The sequence below is a fragment of the Tursiops truncatus genome, chromosome 7, assembly GCF_011762595.2.
Source record: "Tursiops truncatus isolate mTurTru1 chromosome 7, mTurTru1.mat.Y, whole genome shotgun sequence".
Classification (NCBI taxonomy): domain Eukaryota; kingdom Metazoa; phylum Chordata; class Mammalia; order Artiodactyla; family Delphinidae; genus Tursiops; species Tursiops truncatus.
In genome coordinates, this window is record NC_047040.1 from 32,883,160 (window position 1) to 32,905,062 (window position 21,903).

The 21,903-nt window shown below is 40.2% G+C and overlaps 1 protein-coding gene and 1 long non-coding RNA gene across 3 annotated transcripts in view; one reads left to right on the forward strand and one right to left on the reverse strand.

Moving 5' to 3' along the window:
- FAM117B (family with sequence similarity 117 member B) overlaps positions 1-7,514 on the reverse strand; it is a 93,491-nt gene extending 85,977 nt beyond the window's left edge. For both annotated transcript variants that reach the window (XM_019939097.2, XM_019939096.3), the window contains exon 1: positions 6,773-7,514. In XM_019939097.2, coding sequence (XP_019794656.1) covers positions 6,773-7,370 — 598 coding nt within the window. In that variant the 5' untranslated portion in view covers positions 7,371-7,514. The remainder of the gene's footprint in view (positions 1-6,772) is intronic.
- LOC141279150 (uncharacterized) lies at positions 6,774-14,742 on the forward strand. Its single transcript, XR_012333005.1, has 3 exons — positions 6,774-6,896; positions 11,895-12,038; positions 13,344-14,742. It is a non-coding gene; the product is annotated as an uncharacterized lncRNA (long non-coding RNA).
- Positions 14,743-21,903: the final 7,161 nt, after the last annotated feature.

Below are 21,903 nucleotides of genomic sequence, written 5' to 3' on the forward strand. Positions count from 1 at the left end.
CCCCATCCTATAAACAAATGAACTTAGCTCAATTCTTCATCCTGTTTTGTCACATTCCTTCCTTACAGTGACATATGGGTATTTTATACTCCATAAGAGTAATTTAGGGACCTCCCTGGCGGTCCAGTGGTTAAGACTTCACCTTCCAGTGCAGGGGGTGTGGGTTCAATCCCTGGTCGGGGAGCTAAGATCCCACATGCCTCGTGCCAAAAAACCAAAACATAAAACAGAAGCAGTATTGTAACAAATTCAATAAAGACTTTAAAAATGATCCACATCAAAAAAAAATCTTAAAAACAAAAAAGTAATTTATAATCATTACCTCTACTTTCTCACCCACCACTTTAATCTGATTTGTGCATCCAACATGCTACTCAAAGGTCAGCAATGGACCGAAATGTCAAATTCCAAAGTCTATTCTCCAGGCTCAGCATACTTGTTATCTTCAGAGAATCTGAAAATCTTTATCATCTCCTCCTTGAAATCCAAATCTTTCTTTTGGCTTTCTCAACACTATTCTACCACCACATTCTCAGACTTATTCATTGACTTTTCTTTCTACCCTTAAAATGCTTGTTTTCTCCCAGAGTTGTATCCTCAGCATTCTCCTATCATCTTATCCATCCTAGTGATTAGTTATTTCAAGTATCGCCCACGTGCAAATGCTTAGCATAAAGTATGGGTTAAACGAATGTTTACTGAGCTGAAATAAATGAGTGCCAATTTTCTGCCTCCAATCTGTATCCCCAAGTTCTAAAACTATACTTGCCACAATTTAGAAAATTATCTGGATGTCCTGAGAGCACAAACTAAGTATGTCCAGAACTGGACTCACTGTTCTCTTCCCAAACCAGCATTCCTCACTGTGTCGCTTATCTCAATTAAGATAAGCAACTATTATCCTCAACTCCTCCTTTCTCAGTCCCTACATCCAACAGGTTACTGTACTGAATCCAGGTCTCCTCAATCTCTTTTATCCTTGCCATTCCCACTGCCATAGCACTTAAATTCATGTGCTCGATGCTGTTGTGAGTTACTATCCTACAGTCTTCTCCATGTCAAATTCATAGCCTATTCATTCTAAATATTTATCAACACTATGCATTCCAAGAATATAAATACCACTAATATAACAAATTAACTTTTAATATCTCAACTCTTGCATGATGAGGATGATAAAAATGATGTGAGGGCTTCCCTGGTGGTGCAGTGGTTGAGAGTCCGCCTGCCGATGCAGGGGACACGGGTTCGTGCCCCGGTCCGGGAAGATCCCACGTGCCGCGGAGCGGCTGGGCCCGTGAGCCATGGCCGCTGAGCCTGCGTGTCCGGAGCCTGTGCTCCACAATGGGAGAGGCCACAACAGTGAGAGGCCCGCGTACCGCAAAAAAAAAAAAAAAAAAAAAAAAATGATGTGAAAATAGCTAATATCAAGAGATTCCTTCCTACACCCACAAAGAGATTACAAAGATTTTATCTTTCTAACAATCCTCTATTGTAAAATATTAATAGTTGACCCTTGAACAACGAGGGTTTAAGGCCACCGACTCTCTGCATAGTAGAAAATCCGCATATAACTTTAGATTCAGCCATCTGGTCCCACAGTTCCGCATGTGCAGATTCAACCAACTTTGGATCATATATATTGTTGTACTATTTATTTTTTAAAAATCCACATATAAGTGGACCAGGGCAATTCAAACCTGCTTTGTTCAAGGGTCAGCTGTACTATTAGTCAGCATTCCCATTTTACAGGTGAAGTGAATTTGCCTAAAGTTAAATAGCTACTACTAAGTAAGCAGTAATGCCAAGATTTGAACTCCGACAATCTGGCTCCAGAGGTATTATCCATGGGATACATTCATATATTCTATTCAAGGCCATTCTGAAAACTTACCTTTCTACTCTCTTTCTTGACTGCTTGCTCTCTTTTCTCCCCAACATCCTATACTCTACGTTTTAAGACACAGGACTGAATATGATATGTATATTTTCACACTTCTATGATCCAGCTGTAAAGTTCTGTTTCTCTCTTTCCAACCCAAAGCAAAAGCCATCTCCTCTGACAGAACTTCTATACCCACTCCCCACAGAATTACTCACTTCTCTATGAACCCAAAGTACTCATATTATATACTTATGAACCTATCTTACATGGCTGGTTTGTGAGTCTCTGGAGTTCTCTCTTTTACATTCTTCAATCAAAGCTTACAGAATTGAACTTAATTCAATACAAACTCTACTAGCCAAGATGCTGAATTAATAGTAAGTTTCTACTTGCCTCAACTTCAGTGTTTGTAAAATACAAATACTATAAACCAAAAGGATTCCCCTGACTGTGTGAAGTTACCAGCAATCCTTCAAATGTTAGAGAAACACCTAATTCTTAAAGTTATGTACTTCACAAAGTACTAGAAAGCAGAAGTCTAAGATGCTGCAAATTTGAAGATCTGTTATACTACTTCCTGATTATTAGTCCAGAGAAATCCATCTCTTGTTGCTGCTCTTGCCACACCCCCACCTCAATAAACAACCAAATTCATACACAACATAATACATCAAAGTAAGGGGAAAATTAGCAAAAACACAACTTGCTATCTACCTATCAGCCAGCCACACTGCAAAAATAACTTTTATACACACTGTACTAATGCCCTTTTCTCTAATGAGGAGTTTTCAAACTATTTCCCTTCAGTGCTTCTAGTGACTGTTTTTCAAATTTAGAGTTCAGCAAAATCAACGGGGTGTGTGTGGGGGGTACTTTCAAGGTCTGGAGTAGGGTCTGGGAACTTGCATTTTTAACAAAGACCCTGAGTGAATCTGGTACAGATAAGGCACAGACCACACGCTGAGAAACAGTTCTGGATGTTCTTTGCAACTCGAAATTTCATATGACCATGAAAACTAAGCCTACACTGGCAATTTATGTTACATCCACTAAAACTAGAAGCAAAACTAGTATGATACACAATAGCTAACTTTTATACTGAGGTACTGTGCTGAGTATTTCTCAATTTTCTTTCATTTAATCCTTAGCACCATATGAAGTAAATATCATTATCACCTTACAAATGAGAAAGTTAAGGGTTAGAAAGTTAATCGCTTCCCCACATGACATGGCTTCTAAGTGGTGGAACACAGTATTAAAACCCAGAATGTCTACCCAAAGCCTATACTCCTATCCTCTTTATGCCACCTATTTGTAATATATCTATTTGACACTGTATAGAGTAAGACAAAGTCAGGTAAAAGGAGGGAAGGCATAAAAACTTTGTCTTCTTCACCATTTTATCTACAGTTAACACCGTTGCCTAGTTACCTTTTCTAAGCATATCTCAGTTCCTAACGACAAACCACTTCCCGTGGAGATGGCAGGCACTGAAGGTGGGAATTTTAAGATACGTGTCAGGAATGGGTGCTTGGATTAACTTATATTGAATACTCTGGGGGTTTTCTGTTTTTTTTTTTAACATCTTTATTGGAGTATAATTGCTTTACAATGGTGTGTTAGTTTCTGCTTTATAACAAAGTGAATCAGTTATACATATACATATGTTCCCATATCTCTTCCCTCTTGCGTCTCCCTCCCTCTGCCGTTTACCACCTATGTAATATTAGGCAGGCTCCCTGTGCTCTTTTACAAAATGGGATGATAATCCTATTTTAATATATAACATACGTAAAGCACCCAGCACATAGAAGATAAAATGTATTGCCCTCCTCCACCTTTTATTCTATTTACTAACATTTCTAAACGCCACTTATTTTCACTGGGCTTGAAACTACTTCCAAAAAGTAATAAATCAAGTGAAGGAAGTTCTCTATTAGCTAATGATTAGCTGTAACCCTGGGTAAATAAAGCAACTGGGTAGGGAGCTGACTGAATAGGGACACCCCCTCAAAGATCCTGAGATCTTCAAATAGGGGACTTTCAGACTGGATTCCTAACAAAGATTAGGGCATCCAATTCATCCTATAGACACCTAGAAGCTGACAACCTGATCCAGATGGACCCTGGAATCTGAGTTACATGAGGTTTACTTCATAAGGTAGGCCCTTGCTCTCTACCAATAAGCATGTCTACATTTCATTGAGGCTGCAAACTGGCAGTAATCTCCTTCAATCAAAAAGGGAGTCTCAGAGCTTCCCTGGTGGCGCAGTGATTAAGAATCCTCCTGCCAATACAGGGGACACAGGTTTGAGCCCTGGTCCAGGAAGATCCCACATGCCACGGAGCAACTCAGCCCATGCACCACAACTACTGAGCCTGCGCTCTAGAGCCTGCGAGCCACAACTACTGAGCCCGCGAGCCACAACTACAGAAGCCTGCATGCCTAGAGCCCATGCTCCGCAACAAGAGAATCCACCACAATGAGAAGCCCGCGCACGGCAACAAAGAGTAGCCCCCGCTCTCTGCAACTAGAGAAAGCCCGAGTGCAGCAATGAAGACCCAACGCAGCCAAAAATAAATACTTAATATAAATATTTTAAAAAATAATGTTTTAAATTTTAAAAAGGGAGTCTCTGCTGTACACCTGAAACTTTGTAAATCAACTGTACTTCAATTAAAAAATAAGAAAAAAATGTTTTTTAATGTTTAAAAGGGAGTCTCATAATTAAAAAGATTCTCCTTTTCTTCCAGATTGAGTCTGAGAAAAACAGCAAATGGTCTAGTTTGTGCTATGAAGACAAAATCAGAAAACATTTGTCCCACTCTGCATGGAAGTTCACTAGAGTGAAACAAAAACACATTCCTGGGAAGGAAGCGATCAGACATTCACTTCAGTATAACTTAGTAACAGGCAGTATCCCTTTTCACACCTAGGTGAGAGTGCTGCACTGGAGAAAAAAGAGGTTTTATTTTTCTGGGGTTTTTTTGGTGGGGGGGAGTGAGAGGGCTAATGAGAAAATCAATTTTACAGCATGAATACTCTATAGAATGACAGATCTGAGGGAAAGAAGCTTTGGAAAACATGAAGAGTGGGCACAGGAGGAGTCCGAGATCCCAGCAAATAAAGCCCTTCTAGCGTTGAGAAGAAAAGAGCACCTTCCTCCACACACTGCTAATACTTAACCCAGCTTTCATCATGTTGCTGCTTCTTTAAAGGTCAAATAGTTGAGAGGGTAGCCAGATTCTGTTATCAGACTGGGGTCACCACTTCCTTCCTCCATCTTAACTGCCCACTTAAGTAGCTCTCCTTCCCTTCCACCTGCCACACAATGTCAGCTCCAGAAGGTTGAATGCAAACTGAAGCAATTATGTCCACCAGATACCTCTAAGAGTTGCTTCAAAACCTAAACACATATGTCACTTTGGTATGTTATGTATTTCCCAGGTTCTATCTTACACATCAAGCTACTACCTCCTTGATATAATGTAAAAGACATGGTTTTGGAGTACCTAATATCCACTCCACCACTAGTTACTTCACCTCTCAAAACCTCCTGTGAGAGTTAAAATGAGATCCTGTAGGTAAATCATCCACCATAAGGAGGAGCTCAGTAAGCAATAGCTATTATTTGAGGAAGAGGGGGTTCTTTTAACAAAGTTTAAAAAAAGCATTTTGCATTTTCAGAAGGTTTAAAACAGCATTCTTTTTCTAGTCAGAAAACACTATTGATCATTCTTCAGGGCAATTCTCTTCCCAGAAAATATCCATTGTCTAAAATCTTTGATAAAATAAACAGTAGAAAAGACTCATCCCACTCCCTGCATTTTTTGAATGAACCCTTGAAACCACTTCATCTGTTCTATTTCGTTAGGAAGTACTGTACTAAGTTTCCTGAAATATCCAGCCATTCTGCCTAAAGATTCTAACAGAAATTCCCGAGACAGTGAAAGACAAAGGTATACGCTGGCAGTATTAATACGTAAGCTAAAAACCACCCATTTCTCTTTTCAGTGGATTCTAACACGAAGGCAATCAGATGATAAATTTTTTCTCTTTCCATTTCCACAATATGAAGTCCTCTTTTGAGTTCCTCTTTATGAATGACTCCCAAGGAACCCAAGAGCTCCATTCAGGACTTTCCCCAAAAAAAGCTCCCAAGTCTAGAGAAAAACAATTTTTAGGTCCCTAAAGTAATAACAGGGAGACAAATCTTGGATCTTGTTTTAAAAAAAAAATGGTTTTCATCCTAAACACAAAATCAGTGTAACAGACATACACCAGAGCCTCATACAAAGCCCATAAACCCCCCAAAGGAATCTTGCTTAACTTACTTCTCACTTCTTGTACCCACTTAGCAAATCTTAGTAAATGCTAACATGCTCCGAGCCTCATGTCTGTTCAGGGACCCCCAACCAAACCTGCTATGCTAGTGCACTCAAATCCCCCAAATCTGAAACTGTTCTGTGAAAGACAAATACTTAGCAGCAGATATGTGCCATACTAACATTAACCATGTCACTGAAGTGACAAACCACTCAGCCTCACCCCCAAGGGAGGGTAAGCAGTAACCAGCGGGCGGCCAGAAACCCAGGTTTATCATTAACACATCAGGCCAAGCACAAGGTTAGCGGCTGCACCTCCAGGGACGGGCACCAACGTAGGGCCGACTGAGGCAAGAATGAGACGGCCGGGGAGGGAGCGGCGCAGGGGGCGCGGGGATGGCCCGGACAAGGCTGGGCCGCACCTCCCGGGCCCCGCCCCGGCCCCGCCCCCCGGCCACCCCGGCTCCGCGGCAGCGCCGCAGTCCCTGCGCGGTAGCGGCGCGCGCCCGGGACCTCTTCCCGCCGTCGCCTTCCCCTCTTCGCGCGGTCCCCAGCACGTACCTGCTTTGCAAAGAGGGGCGCTCGGGCTCCTCCTCTCCGGGGAGCTTCGGCTCTGCTCCGGGGACCTCCTCCGGTGCCGGACGCGGGCTGCGGGTGGGGCCGCGCTCACCTCGCCTGTCCACAGGTGGGTGGGCGACGAGGAAGGCGACGACACGGTGCCCAGCAGCGCCGGCGGGGGCTGCGGCCGTGGGGGGCTCCCGCGGGCCCCGGGCGCGGCGCCGCGCGTGGGGCTGGTGCCTCGCGTGGACGTCGAGGACGTGCTCGTCTGCGTGGCCACCGTGGGGCTGGTGCGCGCGGCCGCACTCCCGCCGCCCCGCGTGGGGCTTGTGCTGCGCGAGGCAGTGCGCGGGGCCCCGCTGCTGCCGCCGCCGCCCGAGGGGCCTGAGGCGCCACCACAGCAGCCGCCGTTGTTGCCGCCGCCGCCGCCGTTGCTCCGCGTGGGGCTGCCATGTTGCTGCTGCTGCTGCTTCAGCTGGAACGGAACCGTCGCCCTCATGGGCTGCAGGCGGCTCCCGGATCCCCCGGCCGTGGCGACCGCACCGCCCCCGAGGGAGCCGGCCGGCGTGGGGGACCCATTGCGCCTCACCCGCTGGGACATGGTTCCCCCCCTCCCCGGTGACTGGGCGAGACGTGGGGTTTTGTTGTTGTTGGGTTGCAAGGGGAGGATTCTCGAGACCGGATGGAAGGCCCCCGCGACCGGGTGACGAAGCCGGAGTTCGGGGTGCGGGGGGCGCCCGGGCCGCGACCGACAGCAACGAGGTGGTGCAGCCGCCGCCGCCGCTGCCGCTCCTCCTCATCAACAATAGTGTCTCCTCCACTGCCCCCGCCCCCCGCGAGCGCCCATTGGTGCAGCGTCAGCCGCGCTCGAGCCGCTCCACCGCGCCCATTGGCTGCAAGCAGCTCGGGCCCCGGGCCCCCGGGGCCTTAGAGAGCCTGGGTTTTCGAGGAGACCTTCTGCTCTTTAAAGAGAAAGAGACCCGCCCCCCGGGGGGAGGAGGCGCGGAGGAAACAGGCTGAGTGTATGTGTAGGGTGCGCGCGCGCGTGTGTGAGTGTACACGTGAGTGTACACGCGTACGCGCGCGCCTGGCCACGCGCATCTTCCCCTTCCCACTGGGGGGAGCCCTGGGGACTCAGATTCTGGAATATTGCCAAAGGGAATTGTCCCGAAGCAAAGCGGTCCCCAGGGAAGTCTGAGGTCTTTCCCCCAAAACTCACTTCCTTACCTCAATATTGACTGGCACAGTCCGTGTACGTGCGTCTCTTTCTGGCTTTTTTTTCTTAATCTTTGTGTTCTGTCCTAATTCCGTCAACGTTTGGACAGGGCTCAAAGGAAAAGAAATTTAATTAATCTTACTGGCATTTTACGCCTCGTCTTTTTTTTTTTTTTTTAAGCTCTACGAAGAGCCAAATCTCAGAAAGATTAAAATTGCTGGTTTGAATGCGGTTTTAGATCATATCTATGAAGTCCAGTTACCAAATGCTACTGCTATATCTCCTGTATCTCAAGTAATCAAGAATTTATTTTAATCAGCTACTTCACAGTTCCCTGATACCTTGGAAAGATGCTGCTGCCTAAAAGTTTTAAGTGCCATAGTTTTCAAAGGGCCTTATTTTATCCTCACGATCATTATTTGAGACAAAACTGGACCAGCCATTCGTATTTTTGTCTAGTGGAGAAAACAGGTCCTTGTACTATGGGCAAGAACTCAGTAACACTAGTTCTAAAATAACCTTAGAGACTTCTTATCAAGACAAAAAAAATTTTTTAAGGTGGACCCGTAGCCCACATACTCACTTCTCAGGCTATAAACTGCCTGTCCATGACCTGTTTTCCCTTTACTACTTTATTAGATATACATTCTAGACAGATTTTGTCTTGTAAAAACATGGGAGTGGCGGGCCCAGTATAATTTGCTCTGGACCTGAAATTCTAGTGGGCCCCATGCACTGTGGTGGAGAGCCTTTGAGGACGTAGAAAACAGATTCATATCTCAGATCCACCACATACTCTGTGGCCTTGGATAAGTCACTAGGCAGTTTCCTTATCTGTAAAATGCAGTTAAACAATACCATCTCCTTCATACAACCGTTTATCAACCAAGGGTTAAATGAGAATGTGGTGCGTAGAAAGTACTCAATACTTTGAGTCTCCATGTGATTCAGAGGCCCGCATCTCTGCTTATCACGAATTCCTCCTCTCTCCTCTACCACAAAGAGAGTCTGCAAGCCCTTATCCCAGGACCTTCCTTAAGCTGGCTGGTGCTCTAGATAGACCTGACATCACTACCCATCCACACAACCTGGAATGAAGACAAAAGCAGCTTCTCCCTAGACAGGAAGAAGGAAACTGCCAACAAGATCCGTGCAGAGAGCTAAAGCTAGTCTTAAACAAAGGGGTAAGAGAGAAGATAAGCCTTTAAATAAGGATGTCCTAGAAGCTGTGTCTAACGCTTTGTCCTGCACAAAAGTAGGAACTCAACACAGATTTATTGAGTTAAACTGAGGGAGTTCAGCAGCCCTAGAGTCTGAGGCTTCCAGATCAATTACTTTTTCAAAAAAATTTTGTTGAAGTATAGTTGATTTGCAATGTTGTGTTAATTTCTGCTGTACAGCAAAGTGACTCAGTTTTATATATCTATATATATGTATAATATATATATATATTCTTGTTCATATTCACTTCCATTATGGTTTATCACAGGATTTTTTTTTTTTTTTTTTGCGGTACGCGGGCCTCTCACTGTTGTGGCCTCTCCCATTGCGGAGCACAGGCTCTGGACGCGCAGGCTCAGCGGCCATGGCTCACAGGCCCAGCCGCTCCACGGCATGTGGGATCTTCCCAGACCGGGGCACGAACCCGTGTCCCTGCATCGGCAGGCGGACTCTCAACCACTGCGCCACCAAGGAAGCCCTATCGCAGGATATTGAATATAGTTCCCTGTGCTATAGAGTAGGACCTTGTTGTTTATTCATACTACATATAATAGTTTGCATCTGCTAATCCCAAACTCCCAACACTTCCCACCCATGCCCCCTTGGCAACCACAAGTCTGTTCTCTACGTGTGTGACTCTGTTTCTGTTTCGTAGATATGTTGATTTGTGTTGTATTTTAGATTCCACATATACGTGATATCATGGTATTTGTCTTTCTCTTTCTGACTTACTTCACTTAGTATGATAATCTCTAGATCCATACATGTTGCTGCAAATGGCATTATTTCATTCTTTTTAATGGCTGAGTAATATTCCATTATGTGTGTGTGTGTGTGTGTGTGTGTGTGTGTGTGTGTGTGTGTGTATCTATATCTATATCTATATACTACATCTTCTTTATCCATTCATCTGTCGATGGACATTTAAGTTGTTTCCATGTCTTGGTTATTGTAAATAGTGCTGCTGATCAATTACTTTTGATGTCACCAAACTAGAGACCTGTTTGTTGGTGACAAAAGACGTTTAGCTTTTCTGAGCTAAAGTACTGATTTCAGCACAGAAGTTCATTAGATCAAAGAAATAAAATGTCCTTGGCTCAATCACAAGTTCACGTTTTGCTTCTGTTATATTTCCTACAGAAACTCAAACACTGCAGCTCCAGAAAATCCCTCTTTTTCGTCTTGTTTGATAGCTTAATCATTAATTTAGGGCTAATCTTTAAACAAACAAATGAGACCACTTCAACTAAATCAGGTCTTAACCATTTCTGCCCCCTTTGTACTATAGGATTTTTATGATGACATAAATGAAACTCTGAAGGTATGAAGTCATCAAAGAATACTTAAAAAAAAAAAACTCACTTGGATACCTTAGAACTCTTCAGTCCATTTTTAAGTCTTAATGGCAATACATAAAAGCATCATTTATTCTTGCCCTTGATTTCATTATCTGTTGGTGGAGATTCAGAACAATGTGCATCAAGGTGATATATTGATCTTCAGTTTGCTAGTTTAAGAAGAAAGTCCAGGCTTCCCTGGTGGCGCAGTGGTTGAGAGTCTGCCTGCCAATGCAGGGGACACGTGTTCGAGCCCTGGTCTGGGAAGATCCCACATGCCGTGGAGCGACTGGGCCCGTGAGCCACAATTACTGAGCCTGCGCGTCTGGAGCCTGTGCTCCACAACAGAGGCCATGACAGTGAGAGGCCCGCACACCGCGATGAAGAGTGGCCCCCGCTTGCCACAACTAGAGAAAGCCCTCGCACAGAAACGAAGACCCAACACAGCCATAAATAAATAAATAAAGCAAACTGTCAACAGGTAAAAATAAATAAACACTATTAAAAAAAAGAAAGAAGAAAGTCCATGTATTTCAAGGATCAACGAAATAAATATGTCTCTCTGTGGTTTAACCCTGTTCTTCTTAGGATATAATCAAATTTTCCGTTATCTCTCCAGAGTTGAAATGTGACCGTATGAAGTTGAAGAAGCAACATATTGGCATTGGTTTATATGTATTTAAACTCCAGAAGACAAAATTATTGATTGATAGGCTCATTTGCTTCTGTGCTTCTTTAACTATTTTAAATGATCTTGTTAATGGTAAAGGAGGATGGGTTGTGAGAAAAAGTTTATCTTCCTGTAGTTTTTTTTCTTCTTCCTATAGTTTTAGTAGAACCAGCCATATCTTTTTACAGTTCTCTAAAATGTCATTGAATGGAATATTAAACAGCCACTAAAATGATAATTATGAAGTCATTAAGTTCCTTTCACTTTAAAATGGAAAAATAAAAACTATGCATCCATTGTAGCTACAACAATGCAAAAATGTTTATGCATTATAAATACATACTGGAAGATAAAATACTGATACGAAAATAAAATAGTAATTTTAAGGTGCGAGTTGGGGAGGTGTTTTTTCCCTAAGATATGTTGATATACAATTTCCTAATAAAGGGGGAGGATGATCAGAACTTAAATTGCTGAGTGATGTTCTCTGCTTAAAATCTGACTGCTAATTCACTGAGACATTTGTCTTAGACCATTTCCTAAAGGCCTTCCATAGCACCACACATTCCAGTGTTACTTTTACCCCTCTGACTACTCCTTGGTCACTCTTCTTTTCTTTTTTTTTTTTTTTGCGGTACGTGGGCCTCTCACTGCTGTGGCCTCTCCCGTTGTGGAGCACAGGCTCCGGACACACAGGCTCAGCGGCCATGGCTCACGGGCCCAGCCGCTCCGCGGCATGTGGGATCTTCCTGGACCGGGGCACGAACATGCATCCCCTCCATCGGCAGGCGGACTCTCAACCACTGCGCCACCAGGGAAACCCAGGTATTGTATATTTAAGAGTCAAGTTCAGAAACGTCAGTCCAGGAGTATAAATTTGAGAGTTTTCACATACAGTTGTTATTTGTAGCTATGTGAGCAAATAAGACCACCAAAGGACTAACCACTACTTCTCAGCCTTAGCACAGAGCCTGGCACACAATAAATGCTCAAAAACAATTTAAGTGCCTGTCTGTCTTGTTCACCCTTATATCCTCTCACTTAGGATAGTGTCTGGCAAACAGCAGGTACTTAGCAACTATACCATTCATAGCTTCAAAACAGACCTATGTTTCTTAGACTCCAAAGACAATTTGCTTTCACATTAGGATGGTACTCTAGTTCAGTATATGGTCTCAAAACCTGGTAAGAAAGACAAGTACGTGGTATCCCCATTATAGAAATAAGGAAACTAAAGCGGTTATATGGCTTGCCTAAAACTAGAACCCAGGTCTTTTGACTCAAATTCCAGCATGCTTTCAACATAGCAGGGATGACTTTCAACAGACTAGCAGCTGCTCTGGATATATTGTACCCACCAATTAACATATGCTGTGAAGAAAGAAAAAAGAAAAACCAAGAAATTAGGTTTGGGATTGGTGCGTATTACCACTTAAAACAATCTTCTAGTGTAATACTTTTCTGCCATGCGAGCTTTTCCATCAAGATTCAGCTGAAACTTCATATGGCCTTTTCCATTTCCCAAAAGCAAGGTATTCGCTCCCTCTTCTCTTTGTTCACTGATGTTGTGCTGTCAGAGATGTGATTCCCACTATACCAGCAGTTTTGTATCTTTTCAGAAACTCTTTGATCTGTGTATTAAAAGAAACATTAATGAACAAAGGCATGGTATAGAACAGTGTGCGCTGCCAATAAGGCTTTTCTTTTCTTTTCTCTTTAAGGGTTATAGTTATGCACATGCTTGTATGTGCATGCATAGAGTATTTCTGGAAATTCTCCCAAAGAAACTGGCCTCTGAAAAGAGGAACTGGGAGGGGTAGGGGTAGGAAGAAGATGTTCTTTTTTATGCATACTCTTTGTACTATTTTTGAAGTTTTTAAAGCATGTTTATGTAATAGTTTTAGCAAAAAATTTTTAATATAAAAAATATCAGAAACCAGATTATCTTGGTGAGGACTAAAGTTTGAAATTAGGATTTATAAATGATAATTGCAGTCTTATATAAGCTTCCGTATCCAAAACATTTCTGTAGTTTGTTTAGATTGAGTAACACTGAGGAAATCCTGATCAACAAAGATAAGTAATTACAAATGGTAACGACGTTTTTTTGATTGCTCTTCAACTGGACAGATTCAGAAACTTGAAACAGAAGTAATGGAAAACGTTTATTGGAAAAAATAATAATCAAGTAGGGAATCAAGATCCCTTGTGTCAGTCTTGGATGACACAAGAATGGCAGAATATTGACAACTGTTGAAGCTGGGTGATAAGTATAGAGTTGTTCATTATTCTATTGTTTACTTTGTATCTGTTTCAAAGTGTTAATAATAAAATGTTTTAAAAACTGGTTCACAAAAATAGCCAAAAACTGCTCACACGCTTTATTATAAAAGTCAGACAAACAATGAAATCTTATAAAGCTTTAAATTTAAGGATCTGCAAAATCCTCTCTACCTGTTATACATTTATCTGTTATTGCACATAAAATGTACATCAAGCAGATGAACTTGAGCTTTGTTGTGTATTTAATCATGTTTAGCACATATATGCAGTGGTTGCATAGTCACATGCACATTATTCTATAAAAACCTTACACAGATTAGATTTTTTAAAGACCAATATAAAGCTACAACTTTCTAAGTAATGACATGTTTACAATAAATTCAAATATATGCTCAGAAATAACAGGAAAAATTTAATGCTGATAGCTACACACACAAAATACTAGTTTACCTGACAGTAGAAATTAACCAGTGGTGGTCCCAATATACTAAAAGTTATTATATTAAATTAATTTTATTACAGGTGTTTTAATATTTTAAATATATTTTGAAACAAAATTCAGATCAAACATTTATTCCACCCCTGAAGCACCAGGCAGTTTAAAAAACATTCCATTAGACTGTCATAAAATTGAAGGCAGGAGCATAGCACAGGGAGATCAGCTCTGTGCTTCGTGACCACCTAGAGGGGTGGGATATGGAGGGATATGGGGATATATGTATACGTATAGCTGATTCACTTTGTTATATAGCAGAAACTAACACAACATTGTAAAGCAATTATACCCCAATAAAGATGTTAAATAAAATAAAATAAAATAAAAACCATAGCTTAATCCAAAAAACAAAAAATTGAAGGCAGGAAATATATTTTATTCATCTCTGTCTCTCCAGTACCAAACACAATAGTTTGATGAATGAATATTGTTAACTGAAGGTATGGAAAAATTGATTTCTAAGCCCCAAAGTAATCTTATTAAAAATTCATCTGAAACTATTATATATAGGATGAATAAACAACAAGGTCCTATTGTATAGCACAGGGAACTATATTCAGTATCCTTTGATAAACCATAATGGAAAAGAATACAAAAAAAAAGAATGTCTATATGTGTATAACTGAGTCACTTTGCTGTACAGCAGAGATTGGCACATTGTAAATCAGCTATACTTCAATAAAAATAAACTAATTAAATTAAAAATTAATCTGTGTTGATTTTTCTGAGTACATGAAGTCCATCCTCATTATAAACAACAACTCAATACCAAAAAGTTTAATTAGAAAATAAAAATCCACGGTTCTCCAAGCTTTTGTTTTTCCTATGTATAAAGTAATACATATTTAGAAGTTTTTTTTTTTACTTTTAAAAACGGTCACATAATGGATACAAGTTTTGAAACCTATTTTTTTTTCCCTTAAACATATATCTAGGACATCTTTTCACTCAGTATACATCTAGACTCTCTTTCATTCCTTTTCAAGGATACATAGTATTCTATCATTGGGCAGCACCATAATTTAACCAATCTTTCACTAATGGACATTTAGGTTATTTTCAACTTTCTGATATAACACACAATGTTGTAATGATATCTTTGCACTTATACTTTGCATTCTTGTAAGAGTATTTTAAATTCAATGTATAAAAGCAATATGTATACACAAATTAAGAAATCAAATAGCTTTAGAAGGCTGATTTTCTTAAATAATCATTTGCTTTCATTGCCTGTCTCAAACCCTCCAAAGAGTTGTTAAATCTCTCTGAAAATGATTAGTGGTTTGTCTTTTTCCTTAAAGACGTCTTAACGGAGACTTCTTCTCTCCTGCTCTGTTTAAACTAGAAATATTCTAGGTCTTCTGCATAGCTGTCAGCCAGGGGTTTCTCTTCACTTCTTGGCTATGCATATATCATGTTCTCGCAACCCAGGGGCTTCTGTTTTTGTTTGCTTGTTTACTCCTTTGTTTTGTAATAGCTTCCTAAGAAAGGGTGTCTAGAGGGTAAATTTTTTGCGACATTGCATGTTTGCAAATGTCTTTATTCCATCCTTACAATTAACTAGTGATTTGGCTTGGAAAGAATGTTTCCTCAGAAATTTGAAAACATTGCTCCACTGTCATATAGCATTCAGTGTTGTTGATCAAGCCAATGCCTTTGTGATTTCTGATCCTTTATATATGATGTTTTTTCCTCTCTGGAAGCTTTTAAGATCTTCTCTTTGTTAATAGTGTTGTGAAATTTCATTATATTGTGCTTATGTAGGACTTTTTTTTTTTTTTTTAAATTCTCTGGGATGGTCATAGATGGTTTTCAGATGGGAAAATGCTATTGTATTATTCTACAATAATTTATTTCCCTTCACATACTAGTCCTGACCTGCTCTGAGAGAATGACCCCAGTAGACTCTATCAGCTGGTTTCTGGTTAGGTTTGGCCAATGTGAGATCAGATCACAAGAAGAGAGAGAAGTCAGAGTGTTTCTTCCCTGCTGTATTCCTGATGTAAAGCCACATCTCTTGGGCAGTAGCTATGTCTCCTGCTGGGAGTCTCTACCTCCTTGGCTGCAGTTCTCGCTGGGCTCCATTTATACCACCTCCTCCAACGTTGCCCCTTCAGTCCTGGGAGTGTAACAGCTTCTCATTGTTGCTAGTCTCTGGATACTATACCACCCTTGTTTGTTCCCTTAATCCTTACTGCTCACACTTCCATAAGGAGTCCCTTCGTAAAAATCACTTTATCAGAACCATGTAGGGTGAATCGGGTTTGCTGTTAGGACTCTGACTGATATAGTCTGCTCTCAATCTCTCTCTCTCCCTCTCCATTTTCCAAGAAATATTGAACTTCCTGGACTAACCCTCTAACATTGTCTTCAGTTTTCTCTTTCTGTATCATCTCTTGGATCTACCTCCTGGGAAATTTCCTTGTCTTCATCTCCCAACACTTCTACAAATTTCCTATTTCATAGGAAACCATATTTTTCATTTCCAAAAGCTCCCTTTATTTTCTGATCATTCCCTTTTTTTATAGCATGCCATTGTTGTTTATTCATGTTTCATGGATATAATTTATCTTCCTGCATTGTCTCTTTTTTTCCCCAAATCCCTTTGTTTTGGCATCTGCCTTTCATGATGGAGACATTCCTCAAACGTCAAGTGGCTTTCACATAATAGCTGATTGTTAGTTCTGAGTACTCAAATGGGGCTTGTCTGTTGGTGGGATTTACTTTGGGGTCATCAAGCAGGAATCCATCTGCTTCACTGTAGGGCCCCCAAATACAATTTCTCTTGAGATGTTACATTTTTTTCAAAAGAGAATCCACCAATCTCTTTTCTGGCATTCCCGGGGCCAAGTGCAGGAATTAGGCTGAATAGCTTCAAGTTCAGAATAGACTTTCATTTAATGGCAATATTTTTCTGGAAGAAATTCCTTGAGGTGAAATTGGGGTATCCAAGGGTAACTGTTTTAAAATTTGATAGATTCCAATGCAATTTTGGAAGTATCCAAAGAAAAAAGTTTAATGTGGTTTAAAAGAATCAGGCAAATGTATTTTATAAGCTTTAAATGTCAGCAGAATTTAATAAAGTGTTTTCTCATGGAATTAATATTCCAAGAGGTAAAATAGACTGAAATAAATTCTTCTTTTCCATGGGTCCTACTTGGCTTCAGAATTAGTGCTAACACAGGCTATTTGAAAGATTAGAATTTCTCATCTTTCTAGAAAACAAAATTAGATTCTCCAAAAAGGCCATTTGATTGGTATTGCAGTAGAGGCAAAACGGAAACTTACAAAGAGGTACTTGGTCTTATTTATCTATAAAGACCTAAGGAAGTAGCAGCTAAGAAAATTCTTTAAGCCAGATGATCTTTGGTAACTGATATTTGAGTTTATGACTTAATTGTTTGTGGGAGACCTGATCTCAGGGTGGTGATTGCTCTGTAAGTTATGGGAATAATTATGGCAAGAAACTATTCAACCACACTCCAGAGAGAGTCAGGCCACAGAACATGAAGATAAGTTACTTCTAAAGTAGCTAAATTATATCCAGGTCATAACTGATTTGTAGGATCTAGCTCTATGATAATCAAAGTAGGTTTTTCCTTTTTTAATATTGCTGATCCTCTTACCCCATAACGTTGCTCCATATTTTGTCCTAAATTCCACACTACATAGTAAGTAGTAAGAAATTCCTCGTAAACTCTACGCCGGAGAGGCCAAGTCTCAGCCAGAAATAGACATTTCTCTTCTCAAATGATTGTAGGAAGTCTTAAGATTTCTGTCTCTATGGTGACAGATTGATGGAGATAGTTGAGGACTGGTACACGAAATATGCCTTGCCCTTTCAAATTCTGTAACAAGCACTCAACATGAGCTCACAGACACCAATTATTGCTGTGTAATAGCAGTCACTGTACCATTGATGAACTGGATTTCTTAACAGAGGGAAACAGAAGAGAAAAAATACACTCAAACTACATTGTACCTGATCAATTCTTCTTACTTATTATTACTATCTTTTTAACATCTTTATTGGAGTATAATTGTTTTACAATGGTGTGTTAGTTTCTGCTGTATAACAAAGTGAATCAGCTATACATGTATCCCCATATCTCCTGCCTCTTGCATCTCCTCCCACCCTCCCTATCCCACCCGTATAGGTGGTCACAAAGCACCGAGCTGATCTCCCGATGCCATGCAGCTGCTTCCCAGTAGCTATCTATTTTACATTTGATAGTGTATATATGTCCATGTCACTCCCTCACTTCATCCCAGCTTCCCCTTCCCACTCCCCGTGTCCTCAAGTCCATTCTCTACATCTGCGTCTTTATTTCTGTCCTGCCCCTAGGTTCTTCACAACCCTTTTTTTTTTTTTAGATTACACATATATGTGTTAGCATACAGTATTTGTTTTTCTCTTTCTGACTTACTTCACTCTGTATGACAGACTCTAGGTCCATCCACCTCACTACAAATAATTCAACTTTGTTTCTTTATATGGCTGAGTAATATTCCATTGTATATATGTGCCACCTCTTCTTTATCCATTCATCTGTTGACAATTAGGTTGCTTCCATGTCCTGGCTATTGTAAATAGAGCTTCAATGAACATTGTGGTACATAACTCTTTTTGAATTATGGTTTTCTCAGGGTATATGCCCAGTAGTGGGATTGCTGGGTCGTATGGTAGTCCTATCTTTAGATTTTTAAGGAACCTCCATACTGTTCTCCATAGTGGCTGTATCGATTTACATTCCCACCAACAGTGCAAGAGGGTTCCCTTTTCTCCACACCCTCTCCAGCATTTATTTTTTGCATATTTTTGATGATGGCCATTCTGACTGGTGTGAGGTGATACCTCACTGTAGTACTGATTTGCATTTCTCTAATGATTAGTGATGTTGAGCATCCTTTAATGTGTTTCTTGGCAATCTGTATATCTTCTTTGGAGAAATGTCTATTTAGGTCTTCTGCCCTTTTTTGGATTGGGTTGTTTGATTTTTGTTATTGAGCTGCATGAGCTGCTTGTAAATTTTGGAGATTGATCCTTTGTCAGTTGCTTCATTTGCAGATATTTTCTCCCATTCTGAGGGTTGTCTTTTGGTATTGTTTATGGTTTCCTTTGCTGTGCAAAAGCTTTTCAGTTTCATTAGGTCCCATTTGTTTATTTTTGATTTTATTTCCACTCCCTAGGAGGTGGGTCAAAAAGGATCTTGCTGTGATTTATGTCATAAAGTGTTCTGCCTATGTTTTCCACTAAGAGTTTTAAAGTGTCTGCCCTTACATTTAGGACTTTAATCCATTTTCAGTTTATTTTTGTGTATGGTGTTAGGGAGTGCTCTAATTTCATTCTTTTACATCTAGGTGTCCAGTTTTCCCAGAACCACTTATTGAAGAGGGTGTCTTTTCTCCATTGTGTATCCTTGCCTCCTTTATCAAAAATACGGTGACCATAAGTGTGTGGGTTTATCTCTGGGCTTTCTATCCTGTTCCATTGATCTCTATTTCTGTTTTTGTGCCAGTACCATACTACCTTGATTACTGTAGCTTTGTAGTATAGTCTGAAGGGAGGGAGTCTGATTCCTCCAGCTCCATTTTTCTTTCTCAAGATTGCTTTGGCTATTCGGGGTCTTTTGTGTTTCCATACAAATTGTGGAATTTTTTGCTCTAGTTCTGTGAAAAATGCCATTGGTAGTTTGATAGGGATTGCATTCAATCTGTAGATTGTTTGGGGTAGTATAGTCATCTTCACAATGTTAATTCTTCCAATCCAAGAACACGGTATATCTCTCCATCTGTTTGTATCATCTTTAATTTCTTTCATCAGTGTCTTATAGTTTTCTGCATACAGGTCTTTTATCTATTTAGGTGGGTTTATCCCTAGGTATTTTATTCTTTTTGTTGCAACGGTAACTGGGAGTGTTTCCTTAATTTCTCTTTCAGATTTTTCATCATTAGTGTATAGGAATGCCAGAGATTTCTGTGCATTAATTTTGTATCCTGCTACTTTACCAAATTCATTGATTAGCTCTAGTAGTTTTCTGGTAGCATATTTAGGATTCTCTGTGTATAGTACTATTTCATCTGCAAACAGTGACAGCTTTACTTCTTTTTTTTTTTTTTTTCAGCTTTACTTCTTGTTTTCCAATTTGGATTCCTTTTATTTCTTTTTCTTCTTTGATTGCTGTGGCTAAAACTTCCAAAACTATCTTGAATAATAGTGGTGGGAGTGGACAACCCTGTCTTGTTCCTGATCTTAGAGGAAATGGTTTCAGTTTTTCACAATTGAGAACAATGTTGGCTGTGGGTTTGTTGTATATGGCCTTTATTATGTTGAGGAAAGTTCCCTCTATGCCTACTTTCTGCAGGGTTTTTTATCATATATGGTGTTAAATTTGGTCAAAAGCTTTTTCTGCATCTATTGAGATGATCATATGGTTTTTCTCCATCAATTTGTTAATATGGTTTATCACATTGATTGATTTGCGTATATTGAAGAATCCTTGCATTCTTGGGATAAACCACACTTGATCATGATATATGATCCTTTTAACGTGCTGTTGGATTCTGTTTGCTAGTATTTTGTTGAGGAGTTTTGCATCTATGTTCATCAGTGATATTGACCTGTAGTTTTTTTTCTTTGTGTCATGTTTGTCTGATTTTGGTATCAGGGTGATGGTGGCCTTGTAGAATTAGTTTGGTAGAGTTCCTCCCTCTGCTATATTTTAGAAGAGTTTGAGAAGCGTAGGTGTTAGCTCTTCTCTAAATGTTTCATAGAATTTGCCTGTGAAGTCATCTGGTCCTGGGCTTTTGTTTGTTGGAAGATTTTTAATCACAGTCTCAATTTCAGTGGTTGAGATTGGTCTGTTTACATTTTCTATATCTTCCTGATTCAGTCTCGGAAGGTTGTGCTTTTCTAAGAATGTGTCCATTTCTTCCAGGTTATCCATTTTATTGGCATACAGTTGCTTGTAGTAATCTTTCATGATCATTTGTATTTCAGCAGTGTCAGTTGTTACTTCTCCTTTTTCATTTCTAATTCTATTGGCTTGAGTCTTCTCCCTTTTTTTCTTGATTAGTCTGGCTTATGTTTTATCAATTTTATTTGTCTTCTCAAGAACCAGCTTTTAGTTTTATTGGTCTTTGCTATCGTTTCCTTCATTTCTTTTTCATTTATTTCTGATCTGATCTTTATGATTTCTTTCCTTCCGCTAACTTTGGGGTTTTTTGTTCTTCTTTCTCTAATTGCTTTAGGTGTAAGGTTAGGTTGTTTATTTGAGATGTTTCTTGTTTCTTAAGGTAGGATTGTATTGCTATGAATTTCCCACTTAGAACTGCTTTAGCTACATCCCACAGGTTTTGGGTTGTCATGTTTTCATTGCAATTTTTTTCTAGTCATTTTTTGATCTCCTCTTTGATTTCTTCAGTGATCTCTTGGCTATTTAGTAGTGTATTGTTTAACCTCCATGTGTTTGTAAGTTTTACCAATTTTTTTCCTGTAATTGCTTTCTAGTCTCATAGCGTTGTGGTTGGAAAAGGTACTTGATAAGATTTCAATTTTCTTAAATTTACCAAGGCTTGATTTGTGACCCAAGATATGCTTGATCCTGGAGAATGTTCCAAGAGCACTTGAAAGTGTATTCTGTTGTTTTTGGATGGAATGTCCTCTAAATATCAATTAAGTCCATCTTATTTAATGTATCATTTAAAGCTTGTGTTTTCTTATTTATTTTCGTTTTGGATGATGTGTCCATTGGTGAAAGTGGGGTGTTAAAGTCCCCTACTATGTTTGTGCGACTGTTGATTTCCCCTTTTATGGCTGTTAGCATTTGCCTTATGTATTGAGGTGCTCCCATGTTGGGTGCATAAATATTTACAATTGTTTTATCTTCTTCTTGGATTGATCGTTATGTA